This window comes from Eutrema salsugineum, unplaced genomic scaffold (genome assembly GCF_000478725.1).
Source record: "Eutrema salsugineum unplaced genomic scaffold, Eutsalg1_0 scaffold_23, whole genome shotgun sequence".
In the NCBI taxonomy this organism is placed as follows: domain Eukaryota; kingdom Viridiplantae; phylum Streptophyta; class Magnoliopsida; order Brassicales; family Brassicaceae; genus Eutrema; species Eutrema salsugineum.
The window spans coordinates 55,983-81,149 of NW_006256805.1; the positions used below are offsets into that span (position 1 = coordinate 55,983).

Consider the following 25,167-nt stretch of genomic DNA (forward strand, 5'->3'; position numbering starts at 1 on the left):
ATTTTTGAAGCCCTAAGTGTCCAGAACACCTCCAGAAGCTATAAATACCTTCTTAGGTCATTCTAAAGGAAAGAGACGAATAGAATCACATACTAGAGAGAGAGAGAGAGAGAGTTTGTGTGGAACCCTAGAGACCCCCGCCGTCGATCCCGAAGAAGGAGCCGCCGCTGGAGAGCATCATCGCGCCTCCACCTGCAACTCTGTTCTTCGTTTTTCTTCCTTCTTTTCTTTAGTTTCCTGCACTTTCAATTTCGTTTATGATGCTTTGTTACAATATGTTTGAGTAGTTACCCAGTTGGGTTTAAAGGGATTGTTCAAAAGGAATTTCATGTGTCTTTGCTTATGAATCGATAGATTTAGGATTATTAATCTGCTAGATGTTCTTCGTTTGCCTTTAATCTTACTGCGTGATTCTTTGCTGGCCACTTAGAAGCCGACCTGATATGATATGTTGCGAAAGATTTCATTGATTGTCTGAACTAGGGTGAAACGAGCAATAATTCTATAGGAGTGGAAACCGACCTGTAGTTGAGTTGTGAATATTGATGAGTCTTGTTCTGCTATTGCATCTTCTCCCTTCCAGAATCAGAGTGGAAACCTACTGATCAGGGTTGCGAGAGATAGTTGTTTAGTGCTGCGAAAGTAGGCTATTCATACTTCTGTGCCTCGAGTTCTAGAACATACGTAGTTGATTACCTTTATTACTTGTTTAAAATCGACATAGCCTAGTCCATAAATCCCTGCGAAACCCCTTGAGCCCCAACGTTTTTCTTTCATTGCTTACAACCTTAGATTTCCATTATGCTTTTATTCGCTTGTTACTTGCTTTCATTCATAACCGATTTTTACTTGCTTTCACTTGCTTTCGTTTTTATTTGCTTTTACTTGTTTAGCTTTCTAGTTTAGATTAGTGACAACCAAAACCTTTTTAGTTCTAGTCTGATTTAAGCATAGCCGTGAATTCGTACTGAAACAACTAAGTCTCTGTGGATCGATACCTAAAGTACTACAGCGCACATCTGTGCACTTGCAGACATTTAGAGGTTATAAATTTAAAACCTGAAGCTTAGTAAAACGAAAACAACAAACCCCGTTTACAATCGCATCAGTTTCCTCGAAAAAAAATCGAACGGGCTTGAAAATGGGCTTTTTGGGTCTGAACGTTGATTCTCTGCAGTCAGGAAATGGGCAACCGTGGGGAACCAAGTGTTGGGCGCGGTCCGGAAGGCTGGGTGATGTGTCTACTGCGTGAGGGAACAAGTTTTTCTCTTAATAAAAACAAATGAAACCCGCAAGTGCACAACTAATCAATTGTAGTATTTAGGGATCAAATCCACAGAGATTTGTGTGCCTGGTATTCTTCTACGGTTTCTAACTTTATGTTTAGACTAGATTGGTTTTAGAGGTTGGTTGTTGTCACGGATTAAACTAAAACTAAAGAAAGCAAATAAATCTATCCTAAAGAGCAAGTAGAAAATCGAATGAAAGACAAATGAAACAAGCAAAATATCGAACTAAAGTAAATAAAGTGTAGATCTAAATGAGCAAGTAAAAATCGACTGGTTTGTAAACTATGCTAAAAACGCTGAGCTTTTGGGAACTCTACAGAGATCATAATCGGTTTTAACACTAGGGATTATAGATTGGGATTGACGGATATGGAAATATAGGGTTCTAGAGCTAGAGTATGGCGGTACGACTACGTCACTGTCGTGATCATAACCAACTGTTTCTCGCAACCCTGACCAGTAGGTTTCCACTCTGGCCCTGGAAGGGAGAGAACGCAAGAGCAGCACAGGACTCGTCAGTACTCATGATTTCACCGCAGGTAGGTTTCCACTCCTATGGAAAAATTGCATGTTTCATTCTAGGTCTGATACTTAATGAAAACTTTCGCAACACTAACTATCTAGATCAGATACGAGGTGATCAATCAAGCATACATGCAATAAGAACGAGAATAAACAGAGAACAAAGTTAAAATCCCAGATCTATAAACCTAGATGTCTTAATCGTTTATGAGAGTCCCTTTCGGGAACTCTAAGCCCAACTCGGGATCTACTCAGACATGGCTGAGATCGACATCATCATTGGTTTTAATAAAAACACTTCAAAACAGTAAAGAAAAGAGATGAAAGAAAGCTTCTCTATTGAAGAACTCAGAGTTGAACAATCTTCTCTAAAAATCGCATAAAACGGCTAAAGGAAAAGGGTTTTTTTTGTAAAAGTATGAAGGTGATGTCTAAAAACGACCTAAATGACAAGTATTTATAGTCTTCAATACTCCATGGTCTCCAGGGTTCCGGAATTGAGGCAGAGAAATGACTTTGGGCTTCAGAAATATGGGCTTTTAATCGGAGTTGGCCGGCCGTGGTCGAGAGTAACGTGACCGCAGGAAATGAAGGCTTGGCCGCGGTGAATAGGTTGGTGGCCGCAGTCGCGTGACTTGCTGGCCGTCTTCGAGTGTCTCCGGGGTAAATAGAATATCTTGAGATCCAACCGTTGGAATGTCTCCAAACTAAGTGCATTTGAAAGATGGTTGATTCTTATATAAGTTGTCCAATTTTGAGGGTGATCAGACGGTGAGAAAGTCTTCGTCTCTCTATGAGAGTTCTGACGGTCTGCATTTATCCAAAAGAGTCTTTTTGTTCCAATTTGTGCCTCTTTATCCCAAATTACCTGAAAAATCTTATAAAATCCGAAAATAGAAATCCTTTGAAAACCTTTGAAAATGGAGTTAAAATACCTGTAAAAGACATTAAAGTGATCCATAAAAATGGTCAACATCCGGTGTTATCACTGGGCTGCTGATTGATTGGATTGTTGGATTGTCCTGAGGTCAAGTGTGCTGGAAAGCTAGCTGCCACAGCTTTAAGTTCTCCAAATTTGAGCTGGATCAGACGGTGAGAAGGTTTCATTTGAGGGTGAAATTCTAACGGTTTGACTCTGAGCTAAAAATATGGTATTCTATTCATTTTGCAAAGCTCTTACCTAAGTTTCCTGAAAAGAGTCTTGAAACCACAAGTACTAGAAAACCATAATAAAAACACTTAAATGAAATAAAAAGCATAAGAAAAGCATTTAAAAATGAACCACAAAAGTGGTTAAAATACGGTGTTATCAACTCCCCCAGACTTAAACCTTTGTTTGTCGTCAAGCAACACAAAAATCAAGGTGATGAACTGAAAACAAAAATAGGAAATGCAAAAATCTCAGCGACTTGAACCTCTAAACTATGACAATCGATCGTAAACAATTGCAACTTAGTCTAGAAAACTCTCACCAAGACATAAAAGATACTAGTCCACTTTTTCCATCATGCAAAATCTAAACAATCTAAATCTCGATTCCAGTCAACTAGCTCTCTGCATTCAATAAGTGCAAAGTGTGAACTGTTCATCAAAGACATCATTCAGTGTAGATGGTGTTTGGTATCAAGCGCTATTTAAGTGGTGGAGTTAAAGTTTTTAGGGTTACCTGAAGATCTGGAGGATGCTAGATATTAAGCAAAACCATAAGAGAGAATGGACCTGGTTATGCCCACAATTTTCAGTTACTCTTCCTTGCCAAGTGTTGGTTCATAATCCTTCCTCCTTTGTTGTAAACAGGTACTTCCCCCCAAACTTAGATCTTTTTTGGGAATCAATAAGATGATCTCCAAAAATACCAAATAATCGAACCAAGGCTTGTCTCAAAATAAAAATTTGATCCTCCTAGACTCTCTAAGGTTTTTATTTTGGAGAAACACCTTTTATTAAAAGAGAGAGTCTAAGGGCCGAAAATATACCAATGTTTTGAAGTTTTTCTGAGGCAAACTAAGCTTTCTCCTTTGTGAATCATTCCAGAAATCGCAAGTCTTTGTCTTCAGTGACTGAAAACTGCGTTGATCTTCTTTCTCTCCGACGTTTTTGCACATATCTGCATATATGACAATGAAAAAAAACAAAAATACATGTGGCTTGAAAGAGGTTGGGTAAGGTGGGAAACTAGCTATAGATGAACTAGCCATTCAGGATCAACAAAGAGTGGTAAAAGGATAATTGAGTCCAGAATGTATGATTCTTTTCCCTGATCTAATGCTTCAATGAGAAAGTTAAGTCACTGTTAAGTCCATATAAAATAGAGCTAGTATATTCTTTCATCTAAATTGAAATCCTTCAAATTTATTTGGGGTACATCGTTTCAAATATGCTTAGCTACCGCCTAGTCTAGTCCTAAATCACGAATGAGCATGTCACTAGGGAATAGTCTAAAAGCACACAGTTAAGTATCATCGATTTATGTTCACCGTTTCCATTTAAAACGTATTTTGTTTTAAAAATCGTTTTTGAAAAAACTTTAAAGAAAACAGGAAAATGTAGATAATGCAAGACTCATGAAAGAAAAATGGCTAGAAAGGGATGAAATCCTCCCCCAGACTTAAATCACATTGTCCTCAGTGTGAAATAAATCGAGCTTGGATGAGAAAAGAGTATGAATGGATGGAAAAGATAAGAAAAAGGGAACTTACCTGGATTCAAGATGAAATAAATGATGCAGATGCTGGTGGATTGTATTAAGGGATGGTGTTAATGATGTAAATGATGCTAGGGTGCATGAATAATGAATGAGCTTCAAACTGGGATGCTGAAGGGAATAAACCGGATCGATGCTGGAAGATGCTAAAAGGTGGTGGGAGATGGTGAGAAGTGGTGGATGAGGTGGAATGTGACATGGTGAGGTGAAATGAGGTGAACTGGGTCGAAGGATGGTGTGAACGACCAGTGGCCGCGGGTGCAGGCCATGCGACTGTGGGTAATTTGGTCTCGGCTGCAGGTGGAATTCCAAGACCAGAGTGGATCTCTTCTTGGTCGGCTGCAGGTTGAATGCAACCGTGGCCAGCTTCTTTTAACCAAATCATGCTCTCTTTGGTTCCTGCTAGGTCCAGCACTTGGGAACCAATCTTTCTTTTTGGTTTTTTGGTTTTTTTTTTTTGGCTCTTTTGATTTATAAGAAACACTTGAAACTAAGAAATATATCAATAGGAAAAGAAATAAAATCCTAAAGAAAAACAAAACCTAAATGGGTTGCCTCCCATTAAGCACTTTTGTTTTAAGTTGTTTAGCTCGACTTGGTGTAGGAAGTGGTTTAGTCCAGTGAAGACCCATCCAACTATGATCGGATGTGAATCATCTTTGGTCTTGACAATATAAAAATCGAAAGGCACAATGCAATCTCCAGTCCTCAAGGGAATATCAGAGGCTACTCCTTTTGGTGTTGTACTGGATTCATCAGCTAGGATGACCTTGTTATAGTACTGCACATATGCTTAATTCCAAGCCTCAAAGCAGTTGCTTTGGACATCATGTTGAGACAAGCTCCAGAATCACAAAGAACATGGTTAAATCTTTCACCTCCAATAGAACTATAGATGAGAAACTGACATTTGTCTTCGATTTTGTGCAGTGTTCGAACAGGTCTTCCTTGTTTTGTATGAATGAACAAGTCTTCTATCTCATGAATAGATTCCTTGCTTTCACAAAAGTAGTGTCCGATCATGTAGTCCTTGCAAGTTCTGGCAATGGTGATTCCTTCAGGTAAGCTTCGAACCACATTGTTGAACTCATCTAGCTTCTCTTTGCTGATCTTGTTGGTATAGTAGCTGCATTCTTCAGGTTTTTGGAGATGGATTGAGTAAACCGCAGCATCAGGTGATGTTAGGTGTCTGGTCTCATGAAATAAATGTGGATATTCTCTTTAGATCCCTTGCTGTATCTAAAAAATAACTTGCAGAAAATGAAGCTTCCAGACATCATCGAAACTCAGGTGGGTAGGGATTGTCTTAAAAAAGTTATTGAACTCATTAAGCTTCTCCCTAGATATGTTACTGGTTATTACTTCAAGGCATGGTGAGTCGCCCCCTGATGAGTACACTGCATTTGTATCTTCAACAAACAGACCATACTCTTCATCTTCAAAGTATTATTCTTCATAATCATCTTCACAAGATAAAGCCATGTTGCAAGGTAGTGTCCCATCTTCATTTTGAGATTCTTGAGTATTAATAGAGTAGATTACTTGCTGGAAGAGAGGAGTTCTAGTCAATTCAGGGGGTGCATCAGATAAGCAGTGGCCTAAATGACCCGAAAGGGATTGATTAGAGACGGACCGATGGTTACTGGCCGTGGTCATAGGAGGTGTGACCGCAGGGAAGTGTCTCCGAGGTGACTTGCTTGATTCACCTTCTTCTTTGTATTCTGAGTGATCTCCTGGGTCTTCTGGCTCATTGTACTCCTTTCCTAGGTCAAGATATTAATTGTGAAGTGTTGAATCTTGTGCTTCATGTCCTTGCATAATCTTTTCAACCTTCTCTTCAATTTCATCAAGAGCATAGACAACTTTGTCTAGGGTTAAGTAAAGCTTTTCAGTTTTATCCATGACCTTGTATACCTTCTCTGAAACTTCGATTCTGAAGTAATAAGACTCATTCTTGGCTTCATTGAGGGCATTGTTCACATCATCGAGCTTGAAATCAAGGGTCCTAATCTTATCCTTAGCTTTGTGAAGCTCATAAGTGTGCTTGGCTTGTTCTTCCTCCATGGTGTCAAATCTCAGCGATGGTTGCTGCATCCTTGAGTGCACGTTCTTCTATTGATTTGACTTGAGCTGAGATGTCTTCAAACTTTTTTTTGAAGAGGTTCAATATAACATCGATTCTCTAATGGAGGGCGGCTTCAGAAATGACTTGAGCATCGATAAACTGCTTAATTGTGGCTTCAAACTGCTCCAAACGGTTACTGATCTGCACGTTCTCATCTTGGTCAATGATCTGGTGAGGTAGGCGATGAGCATATGGTCTAGGGTTGACCATATGAGATGAAAAACAATCATCTCGGTAGAAAGGAGGCGTGCGGCTTCCATATGGTGAATGATAACACCAGATTTTGACCACTTTTATGGATCACTTTAATGTCTTTTGCAGGTGCTTCTACTCTATTTTCAAAGATTTTCAAAGGATTTCTATGTTTTCGGATTTTAAGAGACTTTTCAGGTAATTTGGGATAAAGAGGCACAAATTGGAACAAAAGACTCTTTTGGATAAATGCATACCGTCATAACTCTCATGGAGAGACGAAGACCTTCTCACCGTCTGATAACCCTCAAATTGGACAACTTATAGAAGACTCAACCAGCTTTCAAATGCACTTGGTTTGGAGATATTCCAACGGTTGGATCTCAAGATATTCTATTTTCCCCGGAGACACTAGAAGACAGCCAACAAGTCATGCGACCGCGGCCACCAACCCATCCACCGCGGTCACAAGCTTCACGACCGCGGCTAAGCCTCTGTTTCCCGCGGCCACGTTACTCTCGACTGCGGCCGGCCAACTCCGATTAAAAGCCCATATTTCTGAAGGCCAAAATCATTTCTCTGCCTCAATTCCAGAACCCTAGAGACTATGGAGTATTGAAGACTATAAATACTTGTCATTTAGGTCATTTTTAGACATCACCTTCATACTTTTACAAAAACCCTTTTCCTTTAGCCGTTTTATGCGATTTTTAGAGAAGATTGTTCAACTCTGAGTTCTTCAATAGAGAAGCTTTCTTTCATCTCTGTTCTTTACTGTTTTTGATTGTTTTTATTTAAACCAATAATGATGTCGACCTCAGACATGTCTGAGTAGATTCCAAGTTGGGCTTAGGGTTCCCGAAAGGGGCTCTCATAATCGATTAATACATCTCACTACAAGAAAAACACCATTTTACGACGGCCAAAATGGTCTATATTTCGTCGTAATAGGGCTATTACGACAGACTACCGACGATTTCAAAATCGTCGTAAACTCATCGTCGTAATAGACAAATCGTCGTAAAATCGTTGTATAATATATGACGGTTTCGTTTCGTCGTAACATCGAGGGAAAAAGATCATCGTAGATGCGTCGTACAGTTTACGACAATTTTACATCGAATTGCGTCGATTTGGTCTTCGCCTGGACCGTCGTTACGTCGTTAATAAATGACGTAAGATCGTCGTACAATATACGACGCAAGTTACGTCGTAATTTAATCGTAAATTATTTGATCATTCCGTCGTAAAATCGTCGTAAAACACAGACGTATAATCGTCGTATTTGTGGTCGTACATTTTGGTCGTAACTTCGTCGTACAATTTACGACGAATATACGACGGTTTTATAAAATAATAATAATTATATTACGACGATTATACGACGTTTTCTATAATTAAAAAAAAAATTTTAATTCGAATTAAAATTTAAATTAAAAAAAATTAATTTACAATTTAAAATTTAATTAAATTTCAAATTAAAATTAATTTTAGTATTTACAAAAAAACCCTACAGCTCTAAATCTAAATCTACATCAATGTCGTCGATCCCGTCACCGGCCTGCTCCCCATCGTCCTCGACGTGTTCTTTGCCGGGTCTTCGGGTAGAGGCTTCCGGCGCCTGATCTCCGGTCCCGAGAGACCGGAACATCTCCTCGTCCGTCTGCACCGGTGGTTGCCTCCTAGAAGATGACCCGGCAGACGATCCGACAACCCCATCAGACCGCAGCCTGTCCAACTGCACCATGAGCACCGGGTTGTCGGCTCCCATGATCTCGAAGAGACCGTACCGCTGGTCTATCTTCGTCTCGTAGTGGGTCCGCATCTGGTCGATCTCCAGGCGGATAACCAGATCCGGGGCCCGGACGTGACATGTCGCCGTAGCTGCCGGGGTATTACGGATGGATCCCATCCCTAATACCCGCCCCTTTTTGTTAGGGGCAAGCTGAAAATATTTAAATACATTATGGTTAAAAATTGAATTTAAAATTAAAATTACATTAATTAAATGTATTAATTGAAATTAATTACCTCTTCAAAAATCTGGTCCATCTCCGTCACCGTCAGCGCCGGGGTCGATTGGACCGAGCTACCTCCGGGAGACATTGGACGCACCTGCTGAGTCAGTTGCATCTGCCGCTCCTTGATCGCCGCACAGGCGGCGTTGTAAATCTCCTCCGCCCGAGGATCCGTGAATTCGCCTTTCCGCTTCTTATGCGTCTCGGCGATGACCTTCGTCATCGGAGGAAGTTGTCCCCCGTTTTCTTCGACCTACAAATTCAAAAGGAAAAAAATTATAAGACATATAAGGGTTTATTATTTCAAAACTATAAAATTAATAATTTAAATGTTAATTACTATCATAAGGCGTCTTCCGGCAAAAGGAATCTGGCCGGAAGTGTGCGGGACGTTCTTCCGATTTCTCGCATCGTCAGTAGCATTCCTGAAAAATATATTCATTAGAATATATTATAAGTAGAAAATAAGATAATATAATTATTAATTTAATTAAGTTACCTGGATCTGGAACACTTGGCCGCAGTAGTCTGGTTGTGCGGATCAACCAGTACTGGACAAGACCCCGCCAGACGGAATCGGCCATAGGCGCCGGCTTGGCCTTGTTGCCGTCAACCTCCCACTTCCGTTTCCAGTCGGAAACAGTGTTGTTGAGGCGGAATTTGACCTTCTCCTTGAAGGCCGTCTCCACACGTCCGTGTGCGGATGTTTCCCAATGCGAGTTTTGCTATAGAAAAAAAAACAAAAAGTTAGTAATTATTGTAAAAAGTAAAAATAATAATTAATATTAATCAAAATTGTAAAATACTTACTGCAAAACACTTGAACCAAGTGTCAAGTGTGGCCTGATCCAGCTTCTTTCAGCTGGTATGGAAACCGTCCGTTGTGTTCCCGAGGACTCCGGGATGACTGACCCGGTCGCTGAGGTAGATGGGGCCGTACCGTCTGAATCTACCAGCTGTCGGTAGTGAAACCTCTTAGCCCGAGGAGCCATATGAACGTAATCTACAAAATTAAAAAACATTTGTTACTAATTAATCCTATATTATTTATAAAATCCGGGCCTATCTAAATTCCGAACCTAAATCTAAATTCCGAACCTAAATCTAAATTCCGAACCTAAATCTAAAAAAATCTGTAATGAAATTAATTTTAAAAAAGAAACCAATCTAAATTTGGCTGGGAGAGTAGGGAGTGAGGGAGATGTTTAGGGTTTAGAGAGAGAAAGCTTTTAGAGAGAGAGAGAGGAGTAGAGAGGAATGAGCGACGAACGGGGAAAACTCGCGTCCCTTATATAGATTTTGTGATCGTCATAAAATCGTCGTAACGTTACGACGATTTTATGAAGATTCGGTTGTATAACAGTCGGTCCACTGCATGACATGACACGTGTCATGATGGGAGCGTTTGACCGTTACGACGGTTGTACGACGATTTTACCCAAAACCGTCGTAAAACCGTCGTAACGTCTAAACATTTATAACCTCGTACCTCAGATCAAGAGCCTATCCGGGTGCAAACGTTACGACGGTTTTAGAGAACTTGGTCGTAAAACCGTTGTAATGTTACGATTATATTACGACGGTTTTACGAAGTTTTTTTAAAAAGTGATTAAACCCTAAATCTTAAAAATGGGATATTGCATAAAGAACAATGCAAAGGTTATTGTATCCTAACATATAACAAAAGGTTTACAACTTTGCATGTATGATGGATTTATGACATGAGGTAGTAAATATTGAAATTCCGTAATCTAATATATAACCTTTTACTTAATATTTACGAAAACATGCATGAACTTATAAATATGTATGTTTTTTTTCAAATTTTTGATTTAAAATCAGATTGATTGCATTTCATATAAAATAAGATAACCAATCAAAAAATTTTGTGAAATACCTTACAACCAATAGGATATAAAAGATTCAAATTCTTGGATTTCAACATTACGACGATTTTACGACGAAATAGTGTACTCGTCGTAATATTACGACGATATTACGACTGTTCGTCGTAAAGACGTCGTAATGTTGAAACCCTATTCATTTAGGGCTTATAACCTAGAATTAGGGTTTAGAGTTTAGTAAAATCGTCGTAAAACGGTCATAAAATCGAATTTTATCAATTTTAAAATTTCTAACAATCAAAGTTACAAATGACATAATAACAAACATTAAGTATTCACTACATACAATGCATGAAACTCAATCAGATTCCTCTTCCTCTATTACTTCGTCACCTTCACCTTCGTCTTCCGCCAAATCGTCATCATCGGTTTCAGCAAACTCATCATCACCTTCTTCTTCTGTATCATCGGGAAGATCTTCAACTTGCCTGTTCCGAGGGTCTATTAAGAAAATCTGCTCATCAACATCTGGTTCAGACAGCTCTACGCAAGTGTCCTGTTGAAGTGGAACATCCTCAACCCCTACAATCTTGCCCCTCAAAGCTACTTTAACTACAGCTAACCATGAGATTCCTGTTGATCGAATGCGAGGGTATGGCAGAAACGTTACCTATTCTGCTTGAGAAGTTAATATAAATGGCTCAAACCTGTTGTACCGTCGTGATTTGTTCACGTCAACAACTCCGAACTTGTTTAGACGTACCCCTCTTCCAACAGTTTTCAGCCTTAACAATCCAGGATACTCTACTTTAATTATTTCTTGCAGAACTCAATAAAAATCTATTTCACCCCTCACACAAACTCCATAGTTAGTTGTCGCCCGCTTTGCACCGTGACGGTCTGTGTGAAAAACATAGCCCCGAGTGAAATACATGGAGGCTGTAGTTATTTTTGCCATCGGACCTAGTAGTAACTCATGGAACCATGTTGGAAATTCATCAGGATCATTCGGGTCCACCTATAATAAGGAAAAAATTTGCTTTAATTTCTTGATTTGGATATATATCAAAGTAGTCTTTTAATTAAAATTTTATACGTACTTGTCCTTTTAACCACTGGGCAAAGTGTTGATCTTTACGATCATTGATTTCAGTTTCAGATTCCCCAGATATGCATTCTTTAACCTCATCAACGAATGTGCTGAGAAAACAACAAATATTTTATTAATACTGATCACTATATATATATATATATATAAAGATATTATTAATTAAAAAGTACCTTTCATACGATGATAACTCTTCACAATTTAACAGGATATACGTATGTGCACTGTGATAATCTTTTTCAGTGGACCTCCAAACTTCTTTTAGTTTTTGACTAAGACGTCCGATCGGCGAGAATATATCAGGTACACCTTCAACGGCATATGTTTGGCCAACTCCTCCATCATCATATCGACGAGTAGCTCTTTTGCGTGTTCGTACTTTCGGTGCAAAATAGTATGAAGTGAAGTGTGAAGTCTCTTGCGTCAAGCTTCCCGCCACAATTGAGCCTTCCACTTTAGTTAGGTTTTTGGCTTTACCCTTAAGATGCTTCATGAAACGCTCGAACGGATACATCCACCTGTACTGAACGGGTCCACCGAGCTCTGCTTCGTGTGGGAGATGAACATGAAGATGTTCCATAACATCAAAAAATGATGGTGGGAAGATCTTTTCCAAATTGCACAACAAGATTGGAATATTCAATGCCAGTTGTGATATTACATCAACTGATAATGTTCGTGTACTAAGATCTCGAAAAAAGCACCAATGCCTCCAATAGCTTCATGGACATTTTTGGGCAAGAGTTCAGCAAATGCAAATGGAAATAATCGTTGCATAAACACATGGCAGTCATGGCTTTTCATCCCAGCAAACTTTACCCCCTTCTCAACAGATTTGGAAAGATTAGAGACATACCCATCAGGAAATTTAACGTCTGAAGAAACTCATCTGAACAATGCTGACTTTTGATCTGCACTCAACCGAAATACAGGAACTGGTGCTTTTCCGTTTCTCAGTAGATGCAACTCACTTCTGTTGCATAAATCAGGCAAGTCCAATCTTGACTTACCATTGTCTTTTGTTCTTCCCGCTACGTTCATAACTGTATGCATGATGTTATCAAAAAAGTTTTTTTCAATGTGCATGACATCAAGATTATGTCTGAGCTGATGATCTTTCCAATAAGGTAGTTGCCAAAAGATACTTTTCTTGTGCCAATTATGATGAACTCCATAACTTTCAGGCATATTTGCAGGAGTGTGCCAGTTTCCTCCACGCGTTACTGTTTCCTCTGCCCTCCAATGATCGATTTGTGCATGTATATCAGCTCCTGTTAAATTTACGGGTGGAGGGACATGTACACTTTTGTTCTTCATAAATAACGTCTTGTTCCTCCGATATGGATGGTTATCCGGTAAAAACCTCCGGTGACAATCAAACCAATAAATTTCTACCATGTTTTAGCTGAAACGCATCAGTTCGAGGAAGACAATAAGGACAAGATAGCCTCCCATGTGTAGTCCATCCTGATAGCATACCATAAGCGGGGAAATCGCTTATTGTCCACATAAGCACAGCCCGCATAGTAAAATTTTTCCTCGTAGAATAGTCATATGTGCGAATGCCAGTATACCATAACTGATTCAACTCATGTATGAGTGGCTGCAGAAATACATCGAGAGCTCGCTTCGGATGATTTGGACCTGGAACCAAAATAATTAGGAAAAGAAATTCCCTTTGCATGCACAAATCTGGAGGAAGGTTATAAGGAGTTAGGATTACTGGCCATAATGAATATTGTCTACCAGACATACCAAATGGACTAAAACCATCAGTGCACAGACCAAGATAGACATTCCGTTTGAACTTACACAAAATCTGGGTATACCATATTGAAGTCTTTCCATGCTTTTACATCTGATGGATGAACAACTTCTCCATCTACTTGTGTATGTTCCGCATGCCATCTCATTGATGCAGTTGTCCTTTCAGATTGATAAAGCCGTTTTAACCTATCAGTTATAGGGAGATACCACATATGTTGGTACGGTATCCTTTTACGCCCACCAGTTTGCGGCCTGCATCTTGTTTTTGGCAAAATCGACATTCCTCCAGCTGATCATCATCTTTCCAAAAAATCATACAATTGTCAAAACATACATCTATCATCTCAGAAGGTAGACCAAGACTAAAAATCAACTTTTGTATTTCATAGTATGTTCCCGCTGCCAAGTTATCCTCCGGTATATACTCTTTCAGAAGATCAGCCCAATCATCCATGCAAACCTCAGCCAGGTTATGATCTGTTTTAATTGACATCATCCTAGCTGCCAACGATAATTTAGACAGGCCTTCTCTACATCCTTCGTAGATTGGCTGATTAGCATTGTCTAACAAATCATAAAATCGTTTGGCATCTACATTAGGTTCCTCAACAGCATTACCAGTATGCGTTTCTTGAAATGCATCAGTCACCATCTCATGCATCCTATCATGATCTACACTTTGATCAGATTGATACTGATTAGGCTGATGACCATAATTCGATTCATCAAAATCAATATGACTTTGATAATTACTACTACTACCAGCATTCCCATGAGTATTACTGCCATATCCTTCTCCATGTAGATACCAAACAAAATATTGCGGCATGAACCCTCTATTTAATAAATGCGTCCACACGGTTTTGGTTAGTGTATACCTCGTATTCTTGCATTTCAAACAAGGACAAAACATCTTTCCGCTATCTTTCGTTCTCTCCATATTTGTAGCCTGATACATAAATATTTCTAACCCGTTCTTGAACTCTTCTGTCAACGCCCCTTCTGAATCTTTACGCATATACATCCAGCTTCTTACCTCGTATATAGACATATCTTGAAATAAAGTCAAAATACTTTCTCTTTTTATTGATTAGACAATAAAGGAGAGCTGGTCTCTTGTGTCACGTCTAGCCACGTGAATGGAATAAATTAACCTTTTAATATTATTAGTTCTTTTTTTCAAAATAAATAACTCCTAATTCGGGTTTCCAGCAATGGACAATCCAATATATAAGGATTTACAACACTATACTAAAATTTAAGAGACCTACAATGGGTCTCCAGGATGATGATGCTCTTATGTTTGAATGATAATGTGTTGTGATTGAAAGAAGGAATGAAGATCTATTTATAAGAAAATTTCAGACTTTACGACGGTTTTACGACGATTTTTTACGACGATTTTACATTCAACAATAGTATTACGACGCTTTTACGATGACTATGCGATAAAATATTTCTTCTACATTATGTTTTAAATGTTCCTCACCTAACTTATGTGTCGACGTAAAATCGTCGTATCTTTTACATCGAAATACAGTCGTCGTATATTCGTCGTAATTGTACATCGAATTTACGACGATTTTGCATTCAATATCAAATCTCTCGTTATCGATGTATATTCGTCGTAATTCGTCGTAAATTGTACGTCAAAGTTACGATGATGTTTTTATACGACGAGTTTACGACGGTTTTTTTTTTACGTAAATTCGTCGTAAAATCATTGTAAGTTTGCGACGACTTTTAAACCATCGTAATGGACCGTTGGAAAACGCTTGTTTTCTTGTAGTGTCTAGGTTTATAGATCTGGGATTTTAACTTTGTTCTCTGTTTATTCTTGTTCTTATTGCATGTATGCTTGATTGATCACCTCGTATGATCTAGATAGTTAGTGTTGCGAAAGTTTTCATTAAGTATCAGACCTAGAATGAAACAGGCGATGTTTCCGTAGGAGTGGAAACCTACCTGCGGCGAAATCGTGAGTACTGACGAGTCCTGTGCAGCTCTTACCTTCTCTCCCTTCCAGGGCCAGAGTGGAAACCTACTGGTCTGGGTTGCGAGAAACAGGTGGTTATGATCACGACAGTGACGTAGTCATACCGCCGTACTCTAGCTCTAGAACCCTATATTTTGATATCCGTCAATCCCAATCTATAATCCCTAGTGTTTAAACCTATTATGATCCCTGTAGAGTTCTCAAAAGCTCAGCGTTTTTAGCCATAGTTTACAAACCAATCGATTTTTACTTGCCCATTTAGATCTGCATTTCATTTGCTTCAGTTCGATATTCTACTTGTTTCATTTGCTTTCATTCGATTTACTACTTGCTTTTTAGGATAGATTTCTTTGCTTTCTTTAGTTTTAGTTTAATCCGTTACAAACAAGCAACCTCTAAAACTAATCTAGTCTAGACATAAAGTTAGAAACCGTAGAAGAATATCAGGCACACAAATCTTTGTGGATTCGATCCCTAAGTACTACAATTGATTAGCTGTGCACTTGCGGCTATCATTTGTTTTTATTAAGGGTAAAACTTATTCCCTCACGCAGTAGACACATCAAGTTTTTGGCGCCGTTGCCGGGGATTTGTTTCGCCGCCTTTGTTATTTTTCTTGTACTAATTTCTGTTCTAGACATATGATCTCTAGTTCTTTATTAAAGTTTGCTGAATTATCTTTTCCTTCTATTGTTTTCTCTGAATTGCATGAATATCAGGCGCAGACCTGTAGAAAACATTCCAATTCTAGACGAGATAGATAGACACGAAAGAGAACTTTGAAGACTTAGACGAATGCAAGGAATGGCCGACGACGACCAGCCTGGAGATCCTGTTAACCAAACTTTAAACATGGACCAAGACGGGTCCGAACATGGTGAAAATGAAGAAAACGATCACAGAGAAGGTGATCGAGCTCGACAAGATGGAGAAGAGAATGAGGTTCCTCCAAGAGATCCTCAAAACCAAGAGAGAGAGAAGAACGTGCAGTCCTTGATGCACCTATCAATGCAGCCGATGGTAATAACTAGGAGATGCAGCCAAATGGGCGCGTTAACCGCCCTGTTCAGCGAGCAAATCAACACCGAAGACAAGCCAGGAACCATCGGATAGTTGATTTCGATGCACCTACTCAGAATTTCCAGAACCGATCCGCAATCCAAGTACAATTTCCAAATCGGAATGAGTTTGAAGTCAAGCCTAAAATCATCTCTTTGGTGAAACAAAACCAATTCCATGGAGTTCTTTCTGAACATCCAATGGATCATATCAAACTCTTTGTAGAAATCTGCAGCATGATGAGGACAAACCAAGTTCCAGCAGACTATTTAAAGTGTAGTTGGTTGAAATCTTTGCCTGCAGGATCGATTTCTAATTGGGAAGAATGCAAAACCGCTTTTCTGAACCACTTCTATACTAAGTCAAGGTTGAACTTGCTGAGAACCAAAATCTCAAGCTTTCAGCAAGGACTGACTGAACCTTTCTATGAAGCCTGGGAACGTTTTAAGGAGTATGAACGTGACTGCCCTCACCATGGATTTCTCGGATCAAACCTGTTGAGCACATTTTACCGAGGTTTGCAACCAAAATCCAAACTTTCGCTTGATACAGCTAGCAATGGAGATTTTGGACAAAAGACGATAGTACAAGGAAGAGCCCTCATCAAAAATTTGGCTCAAGCCAATAACAATGATTGTCCAGAATACGATCGCTCGACAAAGCAAGTCGGAACAGACAACAAGGAGATAACCGAGTTGAAGAACATGATGAGCCAGCTTTTGAAAAGCAACAATCACCCAATCCATGCTTGTGAGACCAACAATGGCGCAGAAGACAAAGGACCTTGTGAGATCGATCACATTAATCCAGCCTTTCAAGAAGAAGAAGTGAACTATGTAGGAGCACATGCACCATATCCAAATTGTTTTAACAATAGCTTCAACAACAACTTCCGGAATACAAAATATAACAATCTCTCTAACCGCAATCCAAATCTGGAGAACCCTCAAGATCAGCACTACCCACCGCAGCAGAGATCCTTCCAAAACAAGTTCCAAGGTGGAAATTTCGGACGGACAGGAGCTTATCAGCCGCGACAGCCATATAACTATCAAGGTACGAGTTTTAACAATCAATCTGTACAACAGCAAGGAGTCACAATCTAGCTTCACAAATCGGAAGACTTAAACAGTCCATCAAACAGCTTGTTATGACAAACGAGAAAATATCTAAAGACATGAACGTGAAAGTTGACTGCATGTACAATGAACTTAACAGGAAGTTTGAAGCTTTATCTTCGCACGTCAAAAAGCTAGACGTCCAAATTGGCCAAACAGCAGACTCTATGAAGAGAAAAAATGGAGCTCTTCTCGGAAGAGTTGAAGATAACCCCAAGAGATTTTGCAATGCCATAACCACGCTGCCCGAAGAAGAAACTAAAACCGATGGAAAGGAGGAAGAAACCCCAATCTTTGTACCACTTTACAAGGATGTCGATGCCAAGCAGCCACCATTCAAGGTACCTCAACGTTCCGCGTTTCAAAGGCTTACCAAAGCCGACGACCTGGGACGTTTTGTTTTCCAATGTTTCATTTCAGGAATCAAGTTCACAGATTGTCTATGTGATTCTGGAGCCAATGTCAACATCATGTCAAAGACATTTGCCAAAAAATTGGGCATAAAAACTTTAAGCACATCGACGGTCAAGGTTATCTTTGGAGATTCATCTCAAAAAGATACTGAAGGGGCGACTCATGATCTGCAAGTTCTAGTAGGGGACAAGATTGTTCCAGCAGTTTCCAAGTTTTGGAAATGGATCAAGACAAGGAGAGACAACTCATATTCGGGAAACCATTTCTAGCTACTGTAGGGGCAGCAATCGATCACACAAACCGGCATGCTGTCTTCCTCAATGTGGATTGCAGAAAGTATTATCCGACTGTCCTAGACGATTCTCCAAGTAAAGGAAATCAGCCAAAAGAGAAGGAAAAAGAAAAGCCGAGAGCCTTTGCAAAGATCAAGATTATCATTCCACCAGATGCAACAGAGACTACTGAGGACAAAATCCAAGAGTTGATCGAGAACACAAAAAAGGTTTTAAACAACGTTAAAGTCCGGAAGAAGAGTAAAGGAAAGAAGCTTGCGCCTCAAGGAGAAGAAGTTAAACCTCAAGCGATCGGAAATGATAAAGGCACATCAAGTGGAGTGCCACTTAAATCAGCCTGAATTTTTCATGCCTACGTCGAGCTAAACGACTTAAAACAAAAGCGCTTAATGGGAGGCAACCCATTTAGGTACACTTTCTTTCAGTTTTCTTTTCCTTTTTACAAATTATGTTTCCTTTTTCTTTTAAGTTTCAGGTATTTTTATAAAACAAAAACACAAAAAAATCAGAAAATTTGAAAAACCAAGAAAGAGGGAGAGGTTTTTAGCTGCTCGATCCGACAGAAACCTAAAAGTTGGACGAAGGCCGCAGGAAAATGGGCTGCAGTCACGACCAACTGACCCGCGGCCAAAGCACCTTCGACCGCGGCACCGTGAATGTGACCGCGGCCTATACTATCTTTACGGTGGTCGCGCGTCTCCTGACCGCGACCGTTGGTCGTTGAGACGGGACCTCGGATTTCTGCTGCTTTTCAAAGGTTCCCGATGATTCCCGATGATTCCTGGAACATTTCCGAAAAAGCCCATTAAGATTTTCTGTAAGTTTTAAATCCCAAGTTGCATACAAGACAAGAAAGGTAAGTTCCCGTAAGCTTTTGAATTCCCGAAAAAATTTTCGTTTTTGCTACAAAAACGCTTTTTCTCTTCTCTTCCAAAAGACTTCGAGATTTAGGAGATAAAACATCTTTTTCAATTTTTAAGTTTTTAAAGAAATTCTTGGCCCAAACCTCACTCTTTTTCAAAGCTGATTTCAAGTCTATCATCAAATCTCTCTTTCCAGCAAGGTATGAAGCTCAAACTCGCCATTTTAATTGATTTTGAAATTTAGGGTTTTCTTAAAAAGCCCAAATCTTGGTTTATTAGTGGTTAAAATAGCTTAAGAACAATAGATTATCCTTCTAGGTTATCTAAAAATCGATTTTAACACTTAGCTTAAGAGGAATTGAGAATTTTGACATGCGTCGAAGGACCGGAGGCAAAAAAGATCATGCACGAGGTGCACAGCGGCGCGTGCGGGAACCATTCCAGCAGAAGGTCGCTTGCTATCAAGATTAAACGGCACGGCTACTTCTGGCCCATGATGGTAAAGGACTGCGAGAAATTTACAGCGAAATGCGAGAAGTGTCAGCGGCACGCTCCAACAATTCATAAACCCACCGAGTTGCTCTCGTCAATTTCATCACCTCTACATCGCTCGAAGCAGAAGCGTTTCCTGCTCGTCCTCACGGATTACTTTTCCAAATGGGTCGAAGTCGATTCCTACGCAAGCATAAAAGATGTTTAAGTCGAACACTTCGTCAGGAAAAATATCATCTGCCGACACGGGGTCCCCTACGAGATAGTCACCGACAACGGATCCCAGTTCCTCTCAACACGCTTCGAAGCCTTCTGCGAGAATTGGAAAACCTGCCTCAGCAAATCTACGCCAAGATACCCTCAAGGGAACGGACAAGCCGAAGCAGCCAACAAGACGATCCTCGACGGTCTGAAAAAGAGGCTCGACGCCAAGAAGGGACGGTGGGCAGACGAACTCGAAGGAGTCCTTTGGTCTCATCGAACAACTCCGCGCCGAGCCACTGGGGAAACTCCATTCGCTTTAGTCTACGGATCGGAGTGCGTAATTCCCGCCGAGGTGGATTTCCCAGGTATTCGACGAAGACTTCTACCAGGACAGGAGGGCTTAAACCACTTAATGATGCTAGATGAGCTCGACCTAATCAACAAAAAGCGCGACCAAGCCTTAATTCGAATACAGAACTATCAACAAGCAACGGCGCGATACTACAACAAAAATGTTCGTAGCCGAAGATTCAAAGCAGGGGAGCTCGTCCTCCGGAAGGTCTTCCAAAATACTGCCGAGAAGAACGCAGGAAAGCTCGGAGCAAATTGGGAAGGTCCTTACAAGGTCACAAAAGTGGTTCGTCCAGGAGTCTACGAACTCGCGACACTAGCTGACGAGGCGATTCCAAGATCGTGGAACGCAATGCATCTGAAAAAATACTATCACTAAGGATGCAGCACGACCAGCATGAACTACGGGACGGCTTGATCCCTGCAAAGGGTACGTAGGCAGCCCGTCCTCTGACGGGTTCAGCTGTCCCCCCTCCTAAAAAGGGGGGGAAGTGGGTGCGTATACACATACCTCTTTTAACCCTACAATTTTTAGCTGTTTTAGCTCGCTACTTAGGAACATCGCTACTTCGGCACATTCTCAACTCATTTTGAATCTCATTTTGGATTTCTAGTTTGTTCATTATCGCTTCGGCTAGTGTCTCATTTTTTCTAAATCAGCAACTTATTTTAACAAGCTCGGATTTTTAAATACTTTCACTTATCACTTTGGCGAGTAATCATACCACTTCGGCATGATATCATGACCTGATTACCTCGAACCTTTATTGGTCCTCAGTTTCAGTTCGGCAAACTAAGCCTCCGAATGCATCGTCTCGTTGCTGGCCACAACAGGGCAACAAATACAAAGTTCTCTAAACGGACTTTCACCACCTTTCCTAGGACGAGGGTGCAAGTTACATCCTCTATGGATAACAATGAAGCGCGCTATACAAATATCAGACTGAAAACGTATCAGGTCGCCACGGTTTACTATCGCACACGAGAATATAAGTCGAGACTACATCGTTTTCTATAAAACCGAAGTAAACTCTTAAAACCCGGATAAACATACTCATCCTCTCGGAAACACCGGTCCATTAGTCAGGATCGATAACACTTCATCCTTGGCTAACCAAAGCGAAAACGCCTCATCGTTTACACGGCTCGGCACCACGCAAAGCGAAAACGCCTTGCCGTTTACACGGCTCGGCGCCATGCAAAGAGAAAACGCCTCGTCGTTTACACGGCTCGGCACCATGCACGGTAAAAACGCCTCGTCGTTAAAAACGGCTCGACGTTGCTACGAAAATTTGCTGCAACATTATCACTTAAAATCTTCCAGCATCACCTAAAGGATGTTCCACAAAACTAACTCCCAGCTCGGGATTAAGAATACAAACGAGACCCTTAAACAACTCAACCCTTAGCCCGTCTTTCTATCGATTTCGAAGAATTCGGTTAAGGAAGCAATCAAAATCATTCTCGACAATCTTCTCTAAGCCATTGGTTTTCATAGATATTTGCACAAGTCATTAAAAATAAGTGCATCCAAACGAAAAACAGCTAAAGGAGAAAATATATCCATAAGCAAAAATGAATGTCGGGTGGATAAAGCCGTCCAGGCATCGGTTACAAAAAGAGTTCAAAAACGTACAAAAAAACCTAAGAACAAAAGCATGAAAGACGAAACAGGGAAAAGCAGAGGGTATCAGGCCGCGGACTGCGTCTCACGTTTGGCGAGGACTGGCGTGCCCGCGTTTGATCCGTTCGGATCTACCACGCCTAAGTTGGCAGCTGTCTCTTCGAGCGGCTCGTTGCCGAGGGTGGTGTCGACCGAGTCCGGCGATACGGGAGAGTAATACAGCTCACCCCGAATCTCGGAAGCAATTCGCTCGTACGCCTCGTCGTCGACATACTCACTCTCCCAGCTTTTCAGCTTTGCCTCCTCGTCGTCAAGCGTCGGGGCGTCCGGCTTCTTCAGGTCGGCAATCATCGCAAGATTGCTCTTGATCTGTCCCAGATCGTTCTCATCATTTTTGGCCTTCTCGAGCTTGACCAAACCCTCCTCCACCTTGGTGAGGCGTTCCTGAAACTTCGCCGTCAGCTCGCGCCTCGCCTCCTTCTTCGCGCGTTTGACCTTGGCTTCGAACAGCGCGTCCTTGGCCTCGATACGCCTTTTTAGCAACGCCACCTCGGCGCTTTTGGCTCTCCTTGCTTCCTCCAGGCGAATCACCGAGGCGGAAACTTTGTTGACGTCTGCTCGAAGAACTATCTTCTCCTCTTCCAACCTCGACACTCGGGTCATCGCCTCGGTGAGTTTCCCCTTCGCTGCCGCGGCTTCGTTTTGCGCCTCTTCCAGCTTCACCTTTGACGCTGCGGTCTCATTTCGGGCCTCGTCCAAGCGACGTTCGACCTTAGACAGGTCCGCCTCATACTCGGCCATCAGGTCGTTAATGGCCGCGACAAACTGCAAAGAACAAACTCGCGTTAAACACTTAGCAAAAGTTTACGAAAATAAAGGACAGCGAATAGAAACGTACCTTGGTACCACGCTGCGCCAGCGCACCGTATGACCTCGGCCTCCTCAGCTTCTCCGGAGGAGGAAGACGCGTGTTCGCGTTATTTACACGCGAGAACATGACGGCAGAAGCGTCGGGGTCGTCCACAACCAATTTACGCGCGGCAGGGTCCCCGGGCGTCGGTTTCCGCCTCTTCTTGGACGGCTCGTCCTTCTGGACGGCGACGCCTTTCCCCTTGTCAGTAGCCGAACGTTTTCGGCTAGAGTCATGCTTCTGGACGACCGAAGTTGGTGGCCTCATCGACTTCGGGAGGGCCAGGATGGCGGATTGCGAAGGAGTCTTACTCCGCGCCGCCGAGCCGTCCCCGGACACCTCGGGGATAATTTTGCCCGGTTCCACCTCGGGCACTACGTCTTTCTCAGCCGCTTCGGCAGTGTCACCTTCTGCGGCTCGGATCATCACATCCCCTTCCCGGCTCGGAGGGTCGGGTTGAAGGACGGCCTCGGTTTGCGCTGAGACCGCCTCGGCTTGCGCTGGAACCGCCTCGGTTTGTGCGCGAGCTGCCTCTGCAGCTCGTCTAGCGGCCTCCTCTTCCTCGCGCCTCTTCCTTTCTCTAAGGGCGATCACCACCATCTTCTCCCGGGTATCTCTCGAAGAACTTGAGGACGAAGAACTGACGGGGACTCCGGCAAGGATGGCTCGCGCTTTTTCTACTCTTTCGAGGGTGAAGTTTTTTCTCCAATTAACCTTCCGCGCCGAAAGAGAGTCTCGGACAGTAAAGAGGTCGTCGGGAATCGGGGGAAGATGGCACCGAACTGCAAAACAAAGCAAAAAAGCTAAAGTTTCAGAAAAGGAAGAGAATATCAACTGAATCTCCGAGCCGAGGCAAAGCTTCGGGTCGGCTACCAAGTGGTCCCCAAGCAGTTTTGGTTCGGTGAACGTAATCTTCGCCGACCGACGCCTCGTTCACCAAGACGTAGAAGAAGCGTTCAGTCCAAAACTGATCCTTGCTGGGAAAACCGCCAATAATCCGTCGCCTCGCCTTGTTGGAAATATAGAACCTATTTCCTTTCGGAGCTTTCCTGATTTCCAGCAAGTTCAGCAGGTGATTCAGCTCGATGTCAAGACCGCATTCGAAGCTTCGGACTAAAATGCCGATCATATGCCGTAATCCCCTCGGCATAATCTGCCCAATCGAGATCCCGTGTTTCCAAAGGTATTCGAGGATCACTCCGGGGATCGGGAACCAGAGAAAGCAAAGCTCGAAGATCTGGGACGGCGGAGACCTCGGAAACCCTAGCCGGAAAATAAATAAACTAGAGAGAGAAAGAAGAGAGAAGGGAGAGCTACCTTTAGTGAAACGAGTGAGTCTGGAGATAAAAAGGAAGAGTGAAGGAGCTCACCTATTTATAGAAAAAACGAAGCGCGTGAATTCCGCGTAAACTTCAGGAAGCCGTCCAACAGCGTGTGGGATCCGCGGTGAACTGGCTATACCGGATTGCGTCATTGGCACGCACCGAAAGATCAGGAATTTCCTCTCGGAAGACCAACAGTCAGGGTACCAGGTTAACGAAACGGCTTGGTATTGACTCTTTCTCTCTTGAGTCACCTCGTCGTTAACGAAACGGCTCGGTGTTAAATCTGTTCTCCTGAAACGCCTCGTCGTTAACGAAATGGCTCGGCATTGAATATGTTCTCCTGAAACGCCTTGTCGTTAACAAAACGGTTCGGTATTGACTCTTTCTCTCTTGAGTCGCCTCGTCGTTAACGAAACGGCTCGGCGTTGAATCTGTTTCTTGAAACGCCTCGTCGTTAACCAAACAGCTCGGCATTGACATTCTTTCTTGAGACGACTTGCCGCTAACAAAACAGCTCGGCACGAGCTTTCTCTCGAAACGCCTCGCTTGTTCGGCTCGGCATAACCTCCTCAAATCACCTCGTCATGGGCTATCACTATTAAAAAAAAAAAATCGCCTCATCCTTAATCTTGCCTCGGCATCTTCGGTACCATCTCGAACACCTCGGCATCCTCGGCACTCCTTGGGAACGCCTCGGCGTCTTCATTCCCAAAACGCCTCGGCACCTTCATTCCCAGAACGCCTCGGCGTCTTCATTCTCAAAACGCCTCGGCGTCTAACTCAGTGGTTTATCCTACGGTCGGAAATAATGGACCTCGTCACTCTCGTCTCCGAAACTGACGAGCTGGGGGGCTAACTGTTGGGGTCGGTTTTACCCCAAGTAGATAAACCACCTCAGAATGACTAAGTGTGGAAGAAAGATAAGTGGGAGAGCCGTGGTCGCCAAGTG

The 25,167-nt window shown here is 41.9% G+C and overlaps 1 protein-coding gene and 1 non-coding gene across 2 annotated transcripts; both read right to left on the minus strand.

The window, feature by feature from the left end:
* Positions 1–16,998: 16,998 nt before the first annotated feature.
* LOC112086155 lies at positions 16,999–17,105 on the minus strand. The gene has a single exon (XR_002899334.1). It is a non-coding gene; the product is annotated as a small nucleolar RNA R71 (small nucleolar RNA).
* Positions 17,106–22,049: 4,944 nt separating this feature from the next.
* LOC112086106 (uncharacterized protein At3g60930, chloroplastic-like) lies at positions 22,050–24,043 on the minus strand. Its single transcript, XM_024154880.1, has 3 exons — positions 23,767–24,043; positions 22,882–23,675; positions 22,050–22,808 (listed from the first exon to the last, which is right to left on the minus strand). Exons 1-3 carry the CDS (start codon positions 24,041–24,043, stop codon positions 22,050–22,052), a joined length of 1,830 nt encoding a protein of 609 aa, XP_024010648.1.
* Positions 24,044–25,167: the final 1,124 nt, after the last annotated feature.